The 23875-nt window shown below is 33.6% G+C and overlaps 2 protein-coding genes across 3 annotated transcripts; both read left to right on the top strand.

The window, feature by feature from the left end:
* Nucleotides 1–2189: 2189 nt before the first annotated feature.
* Nucleotides 2190–2687, top strand: LOC124821762 (uncharacterized). Its single transcript, XM_047293693.2, has one exon. The coding sequence runs from the start codon at nucleotides 2190–2192 to the stop codon at nucleotides 2685–2687; it is 498 nt and encodes a 165-aa protein (XP_047149649.1).
* A 6772-nt stretch (nucleotides 2688–9459) lies between these two features.
* Nucleotides 9460–13931, top strand: LOC148190716 (uncharacterized). Of its 2 annotated transcripts, none has more exons than XM_088102301.1 (3): nucleotides 9460–10604; nucleotides 10999–12326; nucleotides 13530–13931. In XM_088102301.1, exons 1-3 carry the CDS (start codon nucleotides 9956–9958, stop codon nucleotides 13587–13589), a joined length of 2037 nt encoding a protein of 678 aa, XP_087958427.1. In that variant the 5' UTR covers nucleotides 9460–9955; the 3' UTR covers nucleotides 13590–13931. The 2 variants fall into 2 exon arrangements, with proteins under 2 accessions (XP_087958427.1, XP_087958426.1); XM_088102300.1 differs by having other exon boundaries at nucleotides 9461–10604; nucleotides 10996–12326.
* Nucleotides 13932–23875: the final 9944 nt, after the last annotated feature.

The raw sequence follows: 23875 nt of genomic DNA, 5'->3' as shown, positions 1-23875 counted from the left end.
AATCTTTTCCAAGATTACATGAGTTTTACCGGTTCAGAATCTCACTGAGTATATTCACCACTCCTGGTTTACAACAAGTATTCTAGCCATTCCTGATTCCTTAGTCAACACGCCTAGACCAAGTTTAACCACTCTTGGTTTACAATAAGTAGTCTTACCACTCATAGTTTCGCCCTAGACAACACGTCTAAAGAAGTGCTTTAATTCTTTTCAAAATTTGCTACACAAATAGTGTTTAGATCATAAGTACATGTGATAACTCTCAAGGAGAGGATATAAACAATATGAATTGTTATGTATTTACTAAGATTTTTCTATTAGAAGATATTGAGCTTCAGACGATATATGAGCATTACAGACTTTTCTTTTTATTCCCTTCTCACGTTGGTATTCTTCATATGTTATCTTTCTTGCACTACCATCAACAACTTTTCTTCAAGCTTTCTTCTATATATAGCTTCTCTTGAAAGGTGACCATTAGACAGAGAAATTAAGTTCAAGAGAGTAGTCTTTTGATAAGAAGTTAGACTTTAGTATACTTTGTAGGGTACAAAGCTTTTTTCTCATAGCCTTAAGCGAAACTAAGCTTGTACGATGTGACTGAGCAGAGGGCTTCAAGGTAAAATTCCTAGAATGTTCTTATTCTCTCATAACGTCTTTTTCTTAGGTGTCATGATTTTGATCATATATTTATGCTTTATTGATATGCATGAATACCAAGAACAAAGTATACAAACATTGAGGTTCTTTATAGCACACACATTAAATGTTTTGAATATTGATAAATGTTAGACAGTGTAGCGTGTTCAAAACATTTTATCATTTGTCATTTCATTAATAAATGCATCGTTTGGTAAGACATATAACATGTATAATCATGAGACGGTATAAACATTAGTTGTTTTTTCAAAGGCTAAAGTATTTAGCAGTGATTTATTAGATGATGTTTTCTTTAGAAAGCTTTGTTTGATATAACACTTGTACTCATAAAAATTTCTTTTAATCTTAGTGTTATACAAGAGATAGACTTATGTTTTCATGAGATGCTAGCCTTTTTTGCTCATATATTCTATTTGATGAATTCAATGAGAGATAGTTTCTTTTAGACGATGTTTATGATTTTTAGATGCATTTAAATTGTTTTGTCTAGAAAACATCCTTTATGACCTTGGCTTCAGACATCTTCATTAGATGTTAAGACAAGATCGTCTATAAGATTGAATCGTCTAACGTCTTCATGTTTTGAAGTTTAACAAACAGAAATAAACAAAATGAGCATTTGACAAAGTATTATCTTTGTGAAAGCAATATCGTTGAAAGAAAAGACTTCTTATGAAAAAGCTTTGTGAAGATCGAAATGTTGAAAGAAAAACTTTAATAAACGTATTAATACCTTAGTAGAGACACTACCAAACGATATCCTTACAAAATGCATTAATTTGTTATATGAGAGTCTTGTTATACATTGCTAAACAATGCTAAATGAGCTTTCACTATATCTTGCAAAATGATGTTTTTGGTAAACACATTAAAAGCTATAAACATTGCTCCAAAAATATGTGTTGAGTAACATTGTCCTAAATGCGCTCTTGAACTGAACAAAGATCACTAAAAGTAGCGTTGTTAGTAAATTCCTTGAATAGGCTAAATGATACCTTGATGCAAAACAACATCTTCATCAAACCATGACACCTCTATGAATTACTTGGTATTGTCTTTGAAATGCTTAAATGATTAAATCTTATTTGAACGATAGAAATTTTGAAAAGCACGTAGTTGTTATGAAAACACATTAAAAAGCATTAAATGCACAACGTTTCAAAACAAGAAAAGTGATAAGAAAAAGAAAAATTTTCCCACATGCATATATGCTTTACTATTTGTAGTTCCCTATGTCAAGTATCCACTAGCTCTATCATATAAAAGTCAAAAGTGGACGTTAGAGACAAAGAAGGCATTCATAGAATGTTATCACCATTAAAAGTTTCATTAAAATGTTGTAAGACTTGTATTAATTAGAATAATATTTTATTTATTATTGTGCTTTATAATATTAAATATTTATTTATGGTACGTTATTGGGTGATAAAAAGGTTAAGATGTGTGAAAGTTGTCAAAGTTGGACATCCAGTGGCACATATCTCGTGATTCCCTTAGAAGAGGACATTTAGTGGAGGGAAGCCATAAGCATGGGTAGGGTGTTCGCCATGTCAGGGGCAGAGGTAGAGAATTCAAGTAATTTGATTTTGGATACTTGTTTCTTGTTTGGTAAAGGTGTGTATGTGTTGTTTGATTCGGGAGCGACGCACTCGTTTGTGTCCTTTTTGTGTGTGGAGAACCATGGTCTTCTCATGTTTGATCTGGGGTGCGAGCTAGTTGTCTCTTGTTCAGCATTCGAACAAGTTTTAACCAGTTCAATCTGCGTTGGGTGTCCGATTGAGGTGGCAGGTCACAAGTCTAAAGTCAACTTGGTATGTTTGCCACTTAAGGGTTTAGATGTGATCTTGGGGATGGATTGGTTGTCTGATAACCATGCGTTGATCGACTGCGGATGTCAAAAGGTAGTGTTCCAGAAACCAGAAGGCATAGAGATGTCGACATCGAGAGAAGTGTTGCAAGATCTCAAGAGTGGAGTTGTATGTTTTGTAGTAATGGAGAAAGAACAGAAGCAGAGTATTGACGAGTAAATCAGTGGTATACCTATAGTAGAAGAATTTGCATATGTGTTTCTAGAAGAGGTGTCAAGGTTACCACTAAGTTGAGCAATGTACTTCGTTATACACTTGGTGCCAAGAGCAGGGCCAATATCAGTAGCTTCGTACCTTCAGGCCAAGTTTTTCTCCATGAGGTGCATCTGTGTTGTTGGTGAAGAAGAAGGATGGAAGTTTGAGGTTGTGCATAAACTATCGTTAACTAAACAAGGTTACAATAAAGAACAAGTACCCGTTGTCGAGGATCGATGACCTTTTAGATTAGTTGAAGGGCGTTGGGGTGTTCTCAAAGATAGATTTGAGGTTAGGTAATCATCAAGTTCTTGTCAAGCTTGATGATACACAAAAGACAACATTTCGTTCACGCTATGGGCACTATGAGTATGTGATGATGCCTTTTGGGGGTAACAAATGCTTCAACAATATTCATAGATTATATGAATCACATTTTTCGTTCTTATTTGAATAAGTTTGTTGTTGTATTCATCGATGATATTCTAATATACTCGAAGAGTTGAGAGGAGCATGTTGAACAGCTAAGGAAACATTGGAGATTCTAAGGGAACATCAGTTGTTTGGAAAGTTGTCAAAGTGCTAGTTCTGGTTAGATAAAGTGCATTTTCTTGGTAATGTGATCTTTACTCAAGGAATCTCGATTGACCTGGCAAGGTGGAGGCAGTGTTGAAATGGGAACGTCCTATGTCGGTGACCGAAGTAAGAAGTTTTATTGGTTTGACAGGTTATTATCGGAGTTTTGTCGAAGGATTCTCTAAGATAGTGGGTCATTTGACTCAGTTGACTCGAAAAGATCAGCCATTTGTGTGGACAAAGCAGTGCGAGGCTAGTTTTGAAGAGATGAAGAAGAGGTTGACAACTGTGCCAATGTTGATCATCCCAGAAATGGATAAAGTTCTTGAAGTGTACTGTGATGCTTCTTATCAAGGTTTAGGTTGTGTGTTGATGCAAAGCCGAAGACCGGTGGCGTATGTGTCTCGTCAATTGAAGATACACGAGAGGAACTATCTGACGCATGATATAGAGCTGGCAGCAATGATGTTTGCCTTGAAGACTTGGTGACTGATAACTCTCCAAATTTACATATTTTTCTGTGTTTAGGAGTCCTTCTTAGCTTTTCTTTGTTCTTAATTGTCTAGAATTAGGATAGTTTTAGGTTTTTCTTTAAATTCTTTAGTTTTGTATAATTTTAGTTAAAAATAGGTTTTTAGGTGTATTTTGTAGAATTTTTAAATAATTAGAAAATTAATATTTTTTTTAGAAAGTCTTTTGATAAAAATTCTTTTCTTTTATTTGATTTTCTTTTCTTTCTTTAATTTTGGATTAATTTTCTTTGTTGTACTAAGGGCCTTAGCAATTGAGCTGATTTCAAGAATTGGGCCTTGATTTTTTTTTTTTTTGCTTTCTTGAATTGGGTTACTGATGCTGGACATTTGAAGTTGTTGCTGATTGGATAATTGGGCCATGGATTCAGCTGGGTTGTGGTGCCGCACTTCTACAATTGAGATTTAGAGGCTGTTTGAAGCAAAAAGCTGTTGGCAATTGGGTTGTTACTGCTGCAGATATTGTTTGGGGCGCTTGTGACTGGATTTTGGGCAGATGGGTTGGCTCCAACTTTAGTGATGCAGTGCTTTTTGGTAAGAAGTGGAAGCCAAACTGCTGCCTTAGGGGTCTCTACCTCGAGCAATTCATTTGGAAGGAACCCAAAACCTAGGGCTTGACGCACTAGAGAAAGCGAAAGAAAGAAGAGCTCCATGGCTCGAGAAGTGCTTACCTAGAGACCGAGGCAGCCAAAGGCAAGTATAGTGGATCCTGCTCGGAGAAGTAAAGCTGACCGGAGCACTTGAAGTTGAACCAAAAGGCACATACTGAAAAGGCTGAAGGGTTCAGAAAGAAAGAGTGGAAGAGAAGAAGGCAGAACCGTCCGATGAAGAGAAGATTAAAGCGTCTAGGGCAAGTTTCTTTCCCTATTCCTTTTCTTTTCTTCTTTGACCCTATATAAAGGGGTTTCTTCCATGTAAATGTACACACGAACAAATATCATTATTTTTACATTTTTTTTTAGCTTAGGGTTTATACGCTTTCCATAGAGTAGGTTTTCGTTTCTCAAAGCTATTGGAGCGAACACTCACGGTGGTGACAACCCATGGTGGCTTCGATTGCGTGTTTTTTTTCAGTACTTTTTTCTTGTACTATGTGTTTCACATTAATAATATGTTCTTTCTTGATGTTTCTATTTGTCGAGTGTTGTATGATTATGTTATTTTGATTTTTTTTGTGTTCTTGTGTGATTGTGTTTTTTGTTTTTCATTGAAAATTATTTGGACTTTGTCACTCTGCATTTCTATGATTTCTTTTGGAATTAAATGACTCCACAATGAGAATTCTTTATCGAGATGTCTTCTCGAGTTAGAGATGAGTCCAATGCATAAAGATTCATCCAGATTTATGTTTCTATTCTTTTCTTTGTAGTGTATATCAGATTTAGATTTGCATTGATTGAGAATGAGTAGAAATTGCCATTGTAAGTTCTAAAATATGAACTATAAGACCCTGTGATGGGCTTACTTTAGTCAGAATGTCTTTCTGAGTGTAATTAAAACGTTATCCTCAATCGTTTGCGCATTTAAATTCTGTTTGTGAATTTTAGATTGATGAATAGGAAAATGAACATTGGTTGGACAAATGAGTGGAAAGAGTCAAATTAGGTTATGAAATATGAACCAGAATACCCTAGAGTGGGATTCACATAACATGATGTCTTCTTTAGAACTCTAAGAACTCTTTTATTCACATCAATGTGCATTTACCTGTGAATTCAATTCTTCTTTGAGATTACTATCTTGCTTTTGATTAGTTAGAATTTAGGTACTGATTTTGCTTTGTTTCAATTCTAAATTCTGTTCTCATTTGCTTTTTGATGATGGTTGGACTAGGTTAGATTTAATTTTTGGTATTGCTTTATTCTGATTGATTTCATTTCTGATTTCTTGAGAGTTTAGCATGGTTCAATGTATTTCAGATTCATATTGTAGTGTAGCATATGCGTACTGCTCGTTTGTATGTTTAGTTGCATCATTTAGATTTTTCATTTATAGCTTTTAGGTTTTGTTAATAGGTTGTATAACAATGTTCATTAGTTTAGGATCATTTTAGATGCATTTAAATTTTCATATTAGCTTAGGACATGTTGTTGTTTCTGTCTTAAGAAGTTTAGATTTCTACTTTCTTTTATTTTCCTTTTATTTCATATTCTTTCCTTAAACAGATTTTGTTTTTAATTCTTTTATTTTTCATTTCATTACTTTTAATTTTCCCACCTTGTCTTTTAATTAGTAAATAGAAAATAAAAGCAAGAATTAACCAAACACTTTGAACTTAATTGTACTGAGTCCAAGGATTGATACCTAGGTTATCCCTATACTTAATTAGTGGGGAAACTTAGTTTGTTTTGATTTTGCACGACCAAAACCAGTTTAATAGTGACATTACCTTTATGGAGTGAGATTTTATGTTTTCAGCGACCACAAGAGTCTCAAATACCCGTTTGACCAGAAGGAGTTAAACATGTGTTAGCAAATGTGGATGGAGTATCTGAAAGACTATGACTTTGAGCTACAGTACCATCTAGGAAAAGAAAACGTTGCGGCAGATGCTTTGAGCAGAAAGTGGGTGCAGATGTCTGTAACGATGATCAAGGAGTTGGAGTTGATTGAAAAGTTGCGAGACATGAACCTTGGAGTGCAGTTGGGCCAAGGGTTTATCTGGTGTAGTAATATGTCAATCACGAGTGAATTTTTAGAGCAAGTGAAGGCAGAACAAGAAGTGATCTTGAGCTGCAATGTGTTGTTTGGTCTGAGCAGGCCAATGACTTTGCTTTGGGAAGTAATAGTATTCTTCGTTTTCGGGGAAGATTTTGTGTTCCGAATAAAGCTAAGTTGAGAATACTGATATTAGAAGAGGGTCACAAGAGTAGTCTCACTATACATTCGAAGACGACCAAAATGTATAAAGATTTGAAGGAATCTTTTTGGTAGAGAGATGAGGAAAGACATGGCTGAGTTTGTAGCTTCTTACCTGGTATGCCAGAAGGCAAAGGTGGAACACCAACGATCAGATGGTTTGTTAGAGTAGTTGGACATTCCCTGGTAAAAATATTAAACCTCAAAACATAAGTTACTAATAGTTTTTTAGATAATCTTATCTTAACAACATATATTATTTTTTTAGCTTAACAATTATTAGATAATAAATATTATTTTTTTGAGCTCAAATAATGTGACATAAAAAAATAATACCGAAAAAAAAAGCTAAGATACGAGGAAAGGAGGAAAACTTAATCAAAACCAAAATTTGATTCCATCGTATTGCTATAAATTTTATCATAACTTATATTGTATAATTTAATTAGATAAATGAAGAAACAAAAATATAACTTCTCGAGAGATAAAGTATTTTTAAAAATAAAATAAAATAAATTTATATTATATATTTTATTTATCATTAAATTACTTTTCCTTTAAATTTATAAAATAAGTCTTTATACTACTCTCTCTTTCACAATAAAAAAAATCACTTTATAAACAAAAAATAAAGATTTTTTTTTTTCATATTCTCTTAACTTGTAATCATGTAAGTGTAATAAACATCAACTATTAACAAATTCGAAAATAAATACTACATAAAAAACGAAAGTTATTACATAAAAACTGCACCAATAATTTTATATATTTTTATGAAAAACACTTATATTAGTATGCACAAAAAATAGAAAAAATAAACTATTAATTAATTACGTAATAAAAGATAACGTTTGGTCAAGCGAGATTAAATTAAAAATATAAAAATAATCTAAATAATATATTGGTTTAAACCCTCATTTAAAAATATAAAAATAATCTAAATAATATATTGGTTTAAACTCTCATTTCGTCCTTGTATTTGTGTGCTAATATCGAGTGGGTCATCGTTTTTTTTTCGGTCTCAATCGCGTCCATAAACTTGTAAAAATGAGTCAATTAACCCCTTTCCCACCGTCTAACTGTGATGATGTGGTGCACACATATGTATACCTCTTATATGACGTGGAATTTTTTATTTGCAATGGATTGAGGCTTTGATTCTGTATCAATCCCACCACCCTCCTCCAATCACCACACGCTTCACCCTTGCTGCTTCCGCTACGGAAACCGTCGTTGCCCAAGAAGAAGCCCCTTCCACTCCCCAATCTGAGGTTCTTTTCTCACTTTTCGCTTCCAAGCATTCAAATAATGCTTTCAGTTTTCTATGCAGCAGTTGGCCAAGTTTAAAATTTTCTCACTTTTCACTTTTCGTTGGCCAAGTTGATTAATAACAACACCAAATTTTCTATGCAGCTCAACAGACCAAACAACACGAGGTTTCTTCTATGTTGAGGGGTCATCATCCCCATTCCCTTCCCCATCTTCTTCTTCTTCCTCACGATCAGAAGGCTTTTGTTCACCCTATTTGCTTAACCTAACTTCCATCACCTTAAGCCCACCTTCATAATCAACCCAAGCATTCAACTTTTCACCATTATTGAGAACCAGAACCACATAGGAAGCATTCGCAACAGGCAGGGACAAGTGGCTTCCGACATCGATGCCAACGTGGCTCGAGTTGGGGTCACCATTGCCGGAGATGGAGAAGGAGAATTCGGTGGAGAGGGTGGTTGTGGCTTCGACGAAGACAAGGGGCTCGGGGACACGGAGGAGACCGAAGGAAGAAAGGGAGGGATTGGTGAGGTGCACGTGGGGGGCGGCATCGTTGTTGGTGACAACGTGGGCGTCGCCGAAGAGGTCGATGCTGTTAGGGTCGAGATTGAGGGATTGCGTGGAGGAACTGCAAGAACCGTTGAAGGCAGCGTTAACGGACCTAGAACTATAGGTGTTGGGTGTTGCAGTGTGGAATGGATTGGGGCTGATTATTTCGCCGGCGAGATCAACTGAGAAATCTTTCCGGCAGTTGAGGTCAGCAGGTACCGGAGGAGAAGAGGCCGCCGCGGCTGGTGGGGCGATTCTGGGAGGGTTTCAACTCCCTTTTCACAATCTTTGCTCCTTGGTTCAGTCTTTTGGGTAAGGAAAAATATAAAATTTTTACACATCTACGTGGAATTATTGATTGTACAACAGATCACTAATTCAATTTAATACATAATGCCACGTCATGAAAAAAAATTACAACTCAACATCTGTTTAACGTCGTATGTGAAAACTTAACAAAGAGAGCTTAATTGAATCAATTTTTCAAATATTTGGACCCAATTGGATCAATTTTACAAGTTTATGGACCCGATTGAGACTGAAAAAAAACGATGATTCACTTGAGATTGACACACAAATACGAAAACCAAATGAGGATTTAAACCTAATATATTATAAAATTAGTGAAGAGATTTTACAAGAGCATCTCACAACCGTTTATAGTTACATCAAATGCATATAACTATTTTTAAAGATTACTTTAAAAACTATGAATATAATGATTGTGCTAAATATAAAACAAAAAGCCAAACCAAAACGTGGGCTAAGGCTAAGCAAATGACAACATTAAAAAAACACCCACGTGGCAAGTTTGAGAGTGTAACAAACGGCGTCGTTTATCTCCCGTGGGGCCTTCTACCTGTCTCGTAGTTCTTCTCTGTCCCACCAACGACGAAGAAATCAGATGCAACTTCGTTGGTTGCAATAATAAACTATTTTTCAAAGAAGATTTAAGACATGCCAATCTCATAATTCCTCATTTAATCATCGTCACCATTATCCTTGATTCCTTTCTGGTTCTTCTCTTCTTTAAATATTGTTATTTAAAATTTTTCCTTTTAAATTCTTCTCCGAAAGTACCACTTTTTATCCGTTGTTACTTTCTTGGTTACCGCTAAGGCACCAACCCTGTATGCATTTTTCTCAAAATTTAGGAAGAAAAATAACCAAAGGGTTGAACTGCAATTGGGTTTGGATTATTGATTTCTCCAAACCATGATCTTGAGTTTCTTGTGTGCCTTTGCCTTTTTCTTCAAGTTGTTCTACCACCTGCTTTGATCCGAACCCTTTGATCAAAACACCTTTATCGTCTCATGGATGCTTTAAATCTGGAATTCTGGGATAAGGGTCGGTGAGAATTTTGGATTTTGCTTGGTGGGTATTGTGTGTTATGTGTTGTGTTTCTTTTGTTACGTGTGATGGTCTTTTTGCGCACTTTAGAGGAAGATGGCTTCGCAGGAGACTCACTCTTGGACGTTGGGAGGGCTTATTGGTGCTTTTATTGACCTTGTTTTAGCTTATTTCTTGTTGTGTTGTTCAGCTTTTGTTTTCTTTGTGTCCAAATGGTGTAGAATTTTTGGTCTTCTTTTGCCTTGTCCCTGCAAAGGGAGTTTTGGGTATAGGAATAACCGTTTCTGTGTGCATAAACTGCTGTTTGAGTGGCCTTCAAGGAAGATATGTTCCATTCAAGTTATGGCGTTTAAAAGGTTCCCTTTTGATTTGGTTTGGGTTCACGGTCATTCATGCTGTGCCAATGATAAAGTGGTTGCTGAGAGAACACATTATCGTAGGGTTGTTGAGTTGGAAGGTGAGGCTTCTTGTAGTTCATGTTCCAGTCCGCGTTTTCCTCCTTTAGTTCATAGGGAAAATGCGTGTAATGCCAAGGGGAAGACGACCATGAGTATGAAACGAAGGTCTGGAATTCGTCGCTGGAGGAGGGGTAGTTCTGATCCTGGGAATGTCTCTTCAGCTGTTCCATTGGATAATCTGCAATCTGATGTCCTCACTCCTTTGTCACCTTTTGATGACGGTGTAGTTAGAGGTAAAACCAATGCAACCACGAGTCCTACTTCAGGGAAAGGAGTTAGTATAGTTGGTAAGTCTGAAGTTTCTGGCATAACTATTGTCCATTTGATGGTTTAAGATAAATTAACATGTTAGTGTGAATTTGTAGTCTCTAATGTATGTTATAACACTTTCCATATTTTAACATATTAATGATACTTGCAAACTATCAAGGTCAGCATCTTGTGCTTATAATCACGAATGATTGTCCTAGGATTGCTCTGGAGTAACAAGTTGAATCTTATATCGTTGTTGAAGACCTATTTATTACACACACACACACATATGTGTGTGTGTGTATATATATATATATATATATATATATATATATATATATATATATGTATATATTTATATATGATTCTATACATACTTGATATTGGTTTTTTTGACTTGTTCTGTTTTTCCATCCTTCTATTTAGAAGTCGAAGATGATCAAATTTGCCATGATTTGGATGAAAAGACTTGTCATAGTTATGAATTTAATGGATCGATGGTTGATAGTCCAGGCCAGGACAAACGTTTATTGACATTGGAACACTACATGGATAATGTGTGTGACAATGACCAGATTGATCGTAATGAAGAAGACCGTTTCAAGATGTTAGAAAATGCACTTGAGGAAGAGAAAGCGGCCTACACTGCTCTTTACCTTGAGTTAGAGAAGGAGAGAGCTTCATCTGCTACTGCTGCTGATGAAACCATGGGTATGATATTGCGCCTGCAGGAGCAGAAGGCATCAATGGAAATGGAAATGAGGCAATACCAGAGGATAATAGAAGAAAGAGTTGCTTATGATGAAGAGGAGATGGAGATTCTGCAAGAGATCCTTATAAGAAGGGAAAGAGAGAATCACTTTTTGGAAGAGGAACTCGAAGCTTATAGGCAAATGGATTCAAAAGGAAGTGATCAGTCATATGGTAAGGCAATGATGCAATGTGATCAAGGTGGACAAAGGCCTCCAATTTCAGTTGAAACGAGTGAAGATCAAAGCAACATATTATGCAGCAAAGCAATGGTGCAACGTGATCAATGTGGACAAATGGCTCCAATTTCAGTTGAAACATATGAAGAGAGAAGCACCGTATCATTTTTTAAGAAAGATGAAATAACAGATATTTCCTCAAGTTATATGGCTGCACAGACTTCCATCAGTTCAGAAGATGGAGAAGAAGTGGAGAAAAACACAGAACGCAAGGCTCAAATGAATGACAAACTGCGTAGGTTCTTTTATGATACTGATCCGGATATTCTTGATGTCCATGTCATTGAAGACAACATAGAACAAAGGGAAGAGGAAAATGAAAAGTTAAGTACCTCCTCATTGTGTAGTGTTACAAGTGAAATCACAAATAGGTATTTTGAATATGGAAGTCTAAAAGTACGGAGTAGTGATGCATTCCGGAGTTGTCGAAGGATAAATAAGATTGAAAATGGTAATAGTGTTGATGGCCCCTTCTCCTCCAGTCAGCTGTCAAACTCAAGATGCAATTCTTCGACTTACTATTATGGAAGTGATTCTTCAAGTGTAGTTGAAAATGAGAAGTTAAGGATTGGCAATGAGATTGAAATTCTTGGAGAAAGGTTGAGGAGAGTCAAACATGGAAAGAAAAAACTGTCTTCCTTCCAAGAAAATGGAGAAAGTTTAAAAGGGCAGTTGAAGCTTTTGGAGGATATAGCAAACAATCTCAAGAAGATTAAACATATGAGAAGCCATGCGCGTGGGGCTTCCTTGCCCCCTTCCTCATCTAAGGTATAACTTCTATGGTTGTTGTGTTCATCATCATTCTTTCCTTCTAGCTTACAATGGTTCATTATGCTTCTTTGTTATGAGACAAATGATATTTGCTAGATTTTAGCATGACTCTGCAAATACAAATTCAATATACGGACACAATAATGGAGTGGTCTATCATTGGTTAAGGTAGATCTGCTCTTGGTTGTAGAGCTTTTTAATTTGAAGCTCAGATTCTCATATTCGATGATAAAGGGAATGAGTGTACAGTATGTTTGGGTCAGGCTCAGCAACTTAGACAATTTCATCTAAAACTAGTTCTGGTAATCAAAAGAACTTTGGTTTTACTTTGTGTATGTTGATTTGTTAAATTTATCTTAATTTAATATAATGAGTTCGTGAGAGATGACTAGAAATTTGCTGATTTTGGTGTGTTCCCTATGCAGTTGCCCTTGTACGTCTCAATTGTGAGTAGCTTTATGGCTTAACTTCTTTCTTTAGTTTCTGTCATCAAGTGTATCTGTTATTTCTTACCAAACAACTTTCTTCCAGTTCTCTCCTTAATCATTTACACCTCCACACCCAAAAGGATAGTCATGAAGAAGGTCTAACTCAAAATCTGTGGTTACTCCACATTAAGGAAATTTTGTTTGCAATGTTATTTTCTTGTATTTCAATTCATATCCAAAATAGATTTTGGTAGGAGATAATCTATAAAGATTGATTCTTTGATCTGTTTCACATCCTAATCTAATACTGATACTGTTAGATTAGATGCTTCACCTATGCATAAAAAAGTTATGAAAATCCAAAAGAGCTATGTGAGACATACAAGCATGTATAGTGCAGATACATAGAAGCATTGTCTATTGGTAAATCAAAAATGGAAATTGTCCTCTTTTGGATGATTTCAAAAGCAGAATGCAATTGACAGTGCTAGTTCTATCAGTAGACAATAGGAAGTAATTTGCTATGATTCATAATCTCTCTGTTTTCAATAATGTCAAAGAAGTATGATCTTAATTTTGATTTGCATAATTACACTTCTTTTTACACATATCTAAGTACTTACAATATTCTTTTCATTGTATAGGATTCTAATTATATCTTATACATTTTTTGCATTTGTGGTTGATGTTTTGTGACTGTTCGTTCATACTGCAACCACTAGATATGTTATGTTGCTTTGTGACCAATGCTGATTATGCCCCTTCAATTTAGGTGTGCTTGAGGAAAAGACGCAGCCAAAGTGTGGGTTTGGAGACAGGTGAAAGCAGCTAAATCATGAAGGTGATTTGTTACTGAAACATCTCTGGTAGCTACTAGAATTTAGCAGTACTTCTTTTACGTTATCATAGTTCTTTTAGTTATATGCTCTTTTAGCATGTAAATAATCCATTTCATAGTCCTCTAGGCTAAATAATGTAGCTAAAATAAAGTACAAATTTTGGAATCTATTGCTCCTTGTGTAGTGTTTTCTGCCTTAAACTTGCTCAAGTGTTGGAATGTGAACTGTATATAACATTTTCTTTCTTTGTTCTTTTGCTTGAGGTATTCTTCATGTGTATGGAGGATATAGGGAAGCTTATGAATGAATTATTGATTAGTTTCTTTATGCATTAATATTGTTGTGTAGTGGTAATGATTTTTTACTTGTGTGGTAGATTTTTGCTACTTTTTTTTTTTTTTTTTTATGAAAGTGATGTTAGGAGCATTTAAATGAAAGAACATTGCCATAAAAACTTTGGAGATTTTATTTATATACAGATAAGGGAACTGAGAATAAAATGTGTATTTTTTGGAAAAAAATAATAAAATAGAAGGCTATGGTTAATGAATGAAGATTTTATTCAAAACAGAAAGATAATAGTTATTTTTCTACTTATTCTGTTCATTTTTGAAAGAAAAAATAGGTAATTTTTTCTTAATTTATTTAAGAATGAAATATTAGTTTTATAGTATAATATTAATGGAACAGGAGTTTTTACTACATCTTATACAACAAGTTTTTTTTTTATTTGTAGATAATGTTTTAAATATAAGCATTTGAATAGGTATATTTTATCTTCTTTTTAAATTCTTACAATTTAACTAATTTAAATGTTTTCATTTTTTTAGATATATGTTTGTAAATTTTTTGTAAGAACGTAATGAAAGTTCATCTGTTATATATTTTTTTAATAAAATTTGTAACTTATTTATTTTTAGGTTTAATGTTTCGGTAAGTCTCTTTTTTTGGTTCAGAATCTTAAATAGATTTCCTAGTTATTCAGTGTCTTAATTGAGTCCTTATTTTTGAAAAATTGAAACAAATAAAGGCTTGTTGTCAAATTGGACAAACGTCGTTTAAGAAGCTCTTACGTGGCATGCGGGCAATATTTTCACCTAAGCTAAATCTTCTCGCTTGGGCGAGATATGCAGAAAATTGAAACACAAGTTTTGCTGATATATTCGTTTTGTTAGGATGCAATAGATGATGTTAAAGTTAGTTTCTGAATGAAAACTCAAATAGTAATGTATTTGACTATCTTGAATGAATGAAGCTATGTTATATAATTTGTCTATTGTTTGGCTCTCTTGGTAGCTTTTTTCGGGTTGAATTTCATCAAAGTATATTCTATTTTGTAATCCTTGAAAATGAGTTACCTTACCTCAATACCAGCAATGATGTTAATGATATATCAAAAAGTAGGAATCCTAATCAAGAAGAGATCATATTTTTGTGGAAGCAAAACCACTTTTTTTATGTGATAAAGTACCAGTGTTTTATCTCTTCATACCTTGCGTCGTATATAATTTGAGTAAAGAAAGCACTATGTTGGAAAGAAAGTGGTTATGAATCAATCCTTCCTTTTCTGAGTTTTAACACAGGGTCACGTGGTCTCGCTTAAGCTACAAATTTTCACTTAAGCTAGATTGACAAGGCAACAATTTTAAAAGGACTTGCCCAAACGACCCAAGTTTTGCCTAAGCGAAAAAGCTCAAGTGGCTCAACCTTAGTTACAGGACATTGTCGCCCAGGCGAGCAAAGTTTCACGTAAGCAAAAATGTTCCAGTGGGCACCCCAAGTTTTAGCCTAAATCTCGTCCAAACAACTTAGTTTTAGCTTAAGCGAAAATGTTCCAGTGCATATCTCGTCCAAGCGAGAAGGTTCAACTTAGGTGAAAATACTGTCAGCATGCCACGTAAAGGCCTCTTAAATGACATTTGTCCAATTTCACGCTAAATCTCTATTTGTTTCAAATTTTCAAAAATAAGAACCTAATTGAGACACCAAATAAGTAAGGGATCTATTTGAGATTCTGGACGAAAAAAGGGACCTACCGAAACATTAAAACTTATTTTTATAATTTTAATAATGCATTGTATATGGTCGACTACATTAAAACAAGATCAAGTAAACTTTATTTTAAAGTTTAATATAATGTTTAAACAAAATAATGCTTAATCTTTCATGACAAAATATAAGAAACGTTAAATGTTACTTATTAAGTATCCTAAACTATAAGAGTTTAAGAGCGTCTAATAAATGTTTCATAAGTGTTAAATGTTATAAGAAAATATAACTGAACATCTAATCGTGATAGTGTCTAATAAAAAGTTAGATCGTTTATGATATATGTAACTAGCGTTAAATACTATATATCCTAAACTTCTTAAGTTACTTAAAACAAACAATAATAAATGATAGTATCAAATCATGCTTAAACGTTTTTTATCATCTAACACTTTAAAGAATGTACTTCCTAGTACTTCTTTATTTGTTGTGGTGTGCTCTCTTTTTCTATGCATATTTTCACTTTTATCAAAAAGTCTGCTCTGAATCAGAATAATATTAAGAGATAGGAAGATATCAGGAATATAGTTACTTAGCCAAGACACAACATAACTTCTGACTCTATCTTAAAGGCTGGACCACTAAAAGAAAGTCAAAAGCTCTGAGTAACAAATATTTTTCCAAGATGTCTATGCAAAGAAGTTTGCATGAAGAGAAGACAAGAACTTTTGTTATCAAGATTATTGTAATACGCTCTTCTCTCTCTAAGCTCTTTATTTTAAGACTTATCTTTGAAAATCTCTTTACGAGTTTTTAGAAACTTTTGTATTGATTCAAAATCATCTCGAAGAGAGTTAAACATTATGTTTTGTAATATTTCAAAACTACTTTGTTGTTTTTAGATTCAAAAGTGAATCTTGTTTAGACAAGATCGTTTATAGAGACTAGGTTTTCTAGAGCATCTCTGCTGTTGAAGTTTAACAAATAACAGGGAACTTGAATGAACAAGGGTTGATATCCTAATTCCTTATTTGCCAACTCCTTCAGAGTGCTCTCTTTAACCAGCTGCCATTCCTTCTGGTCCTGACGAATCTGAGAAAAAATCACCTTCTGGAAATGCCTCTGGAATTGGCTCAACAATAACCTCAAAATAGTGTTAATTCCTTTTCTTTTTAGGCTCTTTCATGTGGCTGGACATGGTTATACAACTTTGCACTCAAGACTATAGGAACACACAAGTCAATTCATAGAGTGACAGAAAAATAATCCCAAACAAAACATTAACAAAAATAATTAAAACAAAGATTACTCTACACTCATAAACTGAAGTCATTGAGTCCCCAACAACAACGCTATTTGTTGAATTCGTTTCTAGGTTGCACTAAAAACCAACCAACTTAGTTCCCCCACTAATGTAGCATAGGGGTAACCAAGGTTTAATCCTCGGACTCGGTTCATGTTAAGTTTTGAAATGTAGGGTTGAATCCTAATTATTTATTATTAACTAATAAAGCGAGGTGGGCAATTCATTAAAAACAAACTTAAAAATAAAAGAAAGCTAATTAATAATGCAAACATGATTCTAACTAAAACTAATTCTAAATCATGCAAGATACATGATGAATGCATATTTATACTGTAATTTAGCCTTTAATATTGAGTTCTTAATTAGTTTTTGTACTTTAATAAAATATCTTAATTAGGATTTTTTATAAATTGGTTAAAGTTTCATTGAAACCTTAAAAATAAATCCAAGAATAAAAAATAATCAAGACCACTAGAAGTCAATCCAAGCATAACATGAAAAAGTGAAGAAATTTGGCTAAGCCAAGAATATGAAACAGGCAACAAAAAATGGATCTTGTAGTTTTGTCTATTTTTTCTACAAAAAGAACCTTTGATAATTGATAAATGTTTATGATTAAAGATGATTTGGGAAAAATATATCTTAAGATATTTTATTTGATGTTGTTAAATAATTACCTTATTAAAGTATATCAATAAATATTAAAAGATAATATTTACCAAATCTTTTTTTAATTTAGCATATATCTTCTCAAATATTTTTAGATCTCCATAACAATCAAATATATCTTGAAGATATTGAATTATTTAGAAGATAAATGGAGAAGATTACATTATCATAAAGAAGATTACAATAGAAAAGCCTCAAAAGAAAAACCCAATACAATTTCTATATAAAGAGACTTAGGGAAACACATTAAAGAAGCTTAGAAACCCTTTGAGGGCTTCAAATTTCGTCCTCTCTTCTCTCATGTTCTCCACCCTCTCTTCTTATATTTTCATGTTATGTTTACATTTCATGAAGTATTAAGCCTTTGAAATTGATTCTGCTGTAATTTCTTAACTGGATTATGAGGTTAGATGAATAAATTTGTTTGTTCTTTTGATTCTTGTTGTGATTTTTTTATCTATGTCTTTTGCTTCTTAATCAAGTAAAAGTAATGATTTTTACATTATAACAATTTGACATGATGTTAAATCTATATAACATATCAATCATATGAGTCCAAGGATTTTTATTTTTAATTGAAAATTTACTGTGATTAAAGTTAGAAACTTTTATGTGATTGAATGAGTTTTTGCCAATAATTGAGAATGTACTTTGATTAAAGGTAAAAAATTTAACAAGAATTAATCAAGAACGTACTTTGGTTAATAAGTTTTTTACTTGATATAAGAAGTGAAAGAATTGACATGATTATGCATAGTAATATTTAATGGAGAATGCACTTTGGTTAAATTTCCTATATTAAATCTACAAAATTCTTGCTTTTAATTGAGAATATACTTTGGTTAAGAGTGAGAACGGCAACAAATTAATTGAGAATATATATTGATTAATTTAAAAATCTAAGACAATAATTAGTTGAACAATAATCTTTAGTAACCAATGATGAATCCTATTTTGTAAAAGCAGTAAAGTCAACCTATTTTCTTTATCATTGTTTTCATCTTTATAAATATTTTTATAAATTTATTTCTTTCTATCTTTAGTTCTTTTATCCTTTAATCTTTTATTGATCTTGATCTTTTTTTATTGTTTTTGTTTTACTAACCCTTTTGTATAGTTTTTACAATAACTAATTTGTTAAGAATCAATTCTGTGTTCGTTGGGAAACAACGTAGGATTGAATTTACCCTTTCTATTTTGTTGGCTACTATCTTATTGTATGCAAGTTGTATGATATAAATGGATACATTTATATATGTAATAATGTGAATAAGAAGAGTATGAACATTTTGTAAGGTGATAATGTAAGAATGTTGGATTGCTATTACCTTACATGGGCTCACGATATTGATTTGAGAAGTTTGATATTGATGAATAAGTATGGATAGATGAAGTTCTGGTACGGATATGAGTTATGAATTTTAGACACATGTGTTAACAATATTTTTGATCTCCAGAAACGAAACCAAAAACTTGTTGATGGATCGACAAGTGTATCGAATCGCAAGTAATATAAAATGGTAAGACCAAGTATCGTATCTTTGAAGACTCTCAACACTAAACAATTGTGTGATAACTCAATTAATTAAGACTTAAATAAAACAAGATTGTTGGTTTCAAATGCAAAGACATAAAATTAAATATGAATGTAAATTGATCAATAGTAGAGTAACACAAAGATGGACGAATGTTGTTTAATATGAGATGAATATGTTGTTGGGGTTAGATTTCACCTAGTTCCCTCTCATGTATATAAGAATTCCTCTTTATGCATTAATGTTAACGTCACTCACTAGTTTACTTAGAACCCGATCCCTCAGCGCAATAAGCCTCCCTTAATTCCTAGTTCATGCAATTCCTAGCATTTCTAGAAAATTAAGTCTGAAGATCAAGAGTTTAAGACGACCAAGTACTCATACCCTCATCCCTGAGAAATATTACCCTTGGGAGAATTCAACAAGAACCTGAATTGTAAGGAACCTCCCGACACTCATGCAATTCATAAATCATGCTACTAAACGAGTTAAATAAAGCAAACATTGAAACAGATTAGTTCCCTAACAATTAATGAATAAAGCATATAAATTAAGAATCAATTCAAATACATGAGAGTTCACAAGGTTACATCATTCCCCAACAACAAATAGAGTTTAGTTCCCCATAGACATGGAGAAACTAGATGAACAATAGAAAAACATGAGATAGTAAAACCCTAAAAGTAAAAGAGGAAGCTCCCGCCTCCAGATCTGCCTTCAGAGGGTAGAAGAGTGTATTGTTGTGTTGCTTCATCCAGAGATGAAAAAACCTAGAGCGCCTATGTCCTTTAAATAGAGTTGGAAAAGACCAGAAACAGGGCCCGGTCCAAAAGAGTCGAAACAGAGCAAGAATTGGGCCTGACCCGCGTAACACGACGCTTAGGCGCCCCATTTAGGGCGCCCACGCGGTGGACGTTGATTTCCGTAAGGCTTTAGCCTCTAGTTTGGACGCCCAAGCTTCGGGGTCTGACGCCTGGGCGGCCTAGCAGGGTGCCCGGGCGACGGACGTTGATTTTCTGCGCCTGAGCTTCTTTGCAGGGTGCCCAAGCTTCGTACTGTCCTTCCTTCAGGTGTTTTTCCAAGCCTTTCTGAGTTCTAACTCCTTAGCACTTCATCTCTGCTTCTTGTATTAACTCATTTTCTATCAAAACAAAGGGAATTAATCATAAAATCATCAAATTCAACCTCGACTCTCTTATTCACAAAACTAAAGAAAAAACACGAGTTAAAGCAAGTTTCTAAGTCAAAAGGGGTGAATTTAGCATCAAAATTACATCACAGATAACAGTATTTTAAACCGTTATCAACATGATAAGGATCTACATAGAGGGATTTTCATATGATTGGATAGAGTATGATAGAATTAATTTCCTTTGGTCTTTACCTTGAGGAAAGGTTGTATGGAGGGAATAACCTTCCTAAACTATTTTTCTGTATTATGGTGGCTTAAGTGTGATGAAATCTGGAGACGTATGTGATTATGATTAGTTGGAATTATTTTAGTTTGCTATATGAGATGAGTTTATGTATGGGGTTCATAATGAGATTAATCTTGGTGTTTGTTGGATTATACATTTTGAATCCTAAGTATGATGAACCATAAGTATGCTGGATCGAGAACATGATAAGCTTGAACATATTGTTTTGTAGTATAATGAGAAGTTTATGACCATGTGATGAACTTGCGATATCATATGTGTGAAAGGTTAAAGATATGTAAGTGATGGGCTAATTCCTCTTTATTGGTATATTATTTATTGAATCACATGTTTGGAATGAAGAGTTGTAAATTTCTGAATAAGGGGTGAATCTTTTTTTGGATATTGGAAAAATTGTCCACCTTGGGTATTTTCTATTGAATGTTTAGCATGACCAATGTTGATGATCTTTGGTGAGTTTAATGTTTTGATTAAAATGAGCTTTTTGTGAATACTTGTATGTTATTTAGATGATTATCTTGGATTAATATGAAGCTAAATTAAAAGTATTTTCGAAAGAGATTGAATTTAAAGGTTATTTGATGTTTGAACCATGTTTTGAGCATTCGCCACTAAAATAATCAATTATTTGAGAGAATAATCGATTATGGACGAATAATAATTTATTATATGAGGCAATAATCGATTATCATGCAATCATAATCGATTACCAATGCATATAATCAATTATCACCAAACGTTTTACGATTTTGATGGCAAAAATGGTATGATGTGCTTTCTTATAGTGTTAAATGCATATATGAGTTACATGTGGTGGTAGTTAACAATAAATGGAAGGGTTGTTAACCTAAATAAACATGATAATGGTTAGAGATGACAATCATGAGTGAAACTATGTGTATGGATTTGATGGATTAATGTTGTTGTGATTAGTAACAGGATAATAGGAGTGTTATGTCTTCTCAGTTGTTAGTGAGGAATGATTCTGTATGATATGTTATTATGTTGATTGCTGGAATTATGATAGAGTATGATGTGAATGTAATAGATATATCTATATGATGAGTATGTGTATTGGTCGAGTTATGAATGAGGTTTTGTATACTGGTTCGGAGAAGCTCGTTGTAAGAGTGACGGACAATAGTATCTTATGTACTTGTCAGGGAAGCTCTCTAGAAGAGTGGTGGGGAGTGATAGTTGCACTAACTCTTGGATAAAGTGGTGGGGAGTGGCGTTGTGTACTTGCCTAGTGAATCTCCCTAGATGAGTGGTGGGAATTGACATTGTGTATTGGTGTGGTAATGTGTATCTGCCCGGGAAAGCTCTTGATTAGAGTGATGGAAGGTGACACTACGTACTTGTCCGGGGAAGCTCGTTATAAGAGTGATGGGAAATGACACCATATATTGGTATGGTATTAGTTATCTGCTTAGGGAAGCTCTTGAATAAAGTGATGGGAGTTTACTCTTACCCTTTGTAATTATATGTGAAGTTATGATTGTTGGTTGGATTAAAATTGATAGTGTGAATGGTTTGAGTGCATGTTGTAATGATATTTGTATTTTATGCTTCAATTTCTTTGTTAGCTCACCCTTGCTTGTTTGTGCATGTGACATGATGATCGTATAATTTGTGGTGTTAGACGGAGTTGGCAATATTACAGATGAATTTACTGATGATTTTGGACTTGCTTAAGAGATGTGAGACATGCGGAGAAAGAGCCCTTGGGGAATTTTCTAAAAGATTTTATATCTTGAATAATACCATTGAATGATGTGTAATTTTATCTTTCAAAGACTTGTGTTGTAATAAAGATACTATGCTTTTGTTGGTTTTGAAACTTATGGTTGGCAAAAAAAAATTAGCGAATGTTTTAAGCAAATGAATAGTAACACCTAGATCGGGGTGTTACAATGAGCAACTACCTCCATTGATCTTCGTTGTTCCTTTGCTGTGTTATTCTCATTTTGATAGGACCAATGCTTGGGCCCTAAGTCATCAGTTTCTCTTACGAAAATCTACAAATTCCTATTGCATCCTTGCTTGGTTTTTCAGGATCACAGCCATATCAACCGTAGAGGGATCGACTTCTCTACTAGCTCTTACTCTTATGGAAACCATACTTGAAACTTCGCTTCTTGACATAGCTAACTTCTCTTCACAAAATACCTGTCAGTCCCATAGTGGTTGCCAATTTTTCTTGTGAAACAGAATGTACCCTACAAAGTCTCCTTGTAGACCACAAACTTTTCACTACCGTCGTCCTCCAAGCTTCCTTCGTCCTCTACTGGATGGTGGTGTGCTTACAAAAGATCCTCTGATGCTTAGGTTTGTACTTGGTCAAAGGTTCTGGTCAAATTTGGATTAATGCGAAAAATTAAAGTCAAAGTACGATAAAAATAATATTTATAAGAGTACCTTGTTGACCATAGACCCCATTCGAATGGGCCACAGTTCTAGGCCCATTGGATGACCTAGAGGTCCAATGGACCAACTTAGCTATAAGAAACTGAACCTATTTTTAGCTAAGTTATCCCATTCGAAAATGTTTCCGACATACATAAGGAAATACTAGTAGATGATACTCTAACTTACTGAACAAAGTTGTTATCAAAATAAATACACTCTTTAGTACTAAATAGTACTTAGTACCCGATATTCAATGTCTAACTAAATGATCTATTCATAAAGTATCTAATAGTTATCTTATTGACTACATACTATCCGATAGAGGTATCCAATAAACATTATCATATCATTATCTTAAATAACTCAATAAAAATTATAATTAGAGTCTAGAGATCTTCAACCATATAATATATATATATATGTATATATATATATATATATGTATATGTATATATATATATATGTATATATATATATATGTATATATATATATATATATATATATATATATATATATATATATATATATATATATATATTTTATTGATGGTTATATTAATATCTTACTTAAAAGATTTAGTAAATAATATATTCTATATGATTAGTTAAAATCAATCTCTCGAACTCAAGCCTTTAATTATAATACTTCCTAATATTATTGTTCTTCATCTCATTCTATTGGATAATCAATGTTGTTCATATGATACAATTTGTAGTCTCTCACTACATACAATAGGAAAATCTCCTGAGTGCTTTTTTATGTGTTGGCAATTTTTGATTAATAATTGGACACTGTGTAGGATACTTTGTAACGAAATCTCTCCAAGAAATATGTGAGATGATAAAACAGCCAAATTAATTAACAGGAACTACACAAAATTACAAAATTTATATCACATAATAAAATATTTAAATTTAAAGCATAAATGTAA

This window comes from Vigna umbellata, chromosome 11 (assembly GCF_029865625.1).
Source record: "Vigna umbellata cultivar VRB3 chromosome 11, Vumbellata_1.0, whole genome shotgun sequence".
In the NCBI taxonomy this organism is placed as follows: domain Eukaryota; kingdom Viridiplantae; phylum Streptophyta; class Magnoliopsida; order Fabales; family Fabaceae; genus Vigna; species Vigna umbellata.
This window is presented reverse-complemented; position numbering and strand designations above follow the sequence as displayed.

Coding starts and splice junctions, on each gene's coding strand:
- LOC124821762 (XM_047293693.2), top strand. CDS start 2,190: ATGGGTAGGGTGTTCGCCATGTCAGGGGCAGAGGTAGAGAATTCAAGT.
- LOC148190716 (XM_088102300.1), top strand. CDS start 9,956: ATGGCTTCGCAGGAGACTCACTCTTGGACGTTGGGAGGGCTTATTGGT. Junction 10,605..10,995: donor GAAAGGAGTTAGTATAGTTG/GTAAGTCTGAAG, acceptor CCTTCTATTTAG/AAGTCGAAGATGATCAAATT. Junction 12,327..13,529: donor TGCCCCCTTCCTCATCTAAG/GTATAACTTCTA, acceptor CCTTCAATTTAG/GTGTGCTTGAGGAAAAGACG.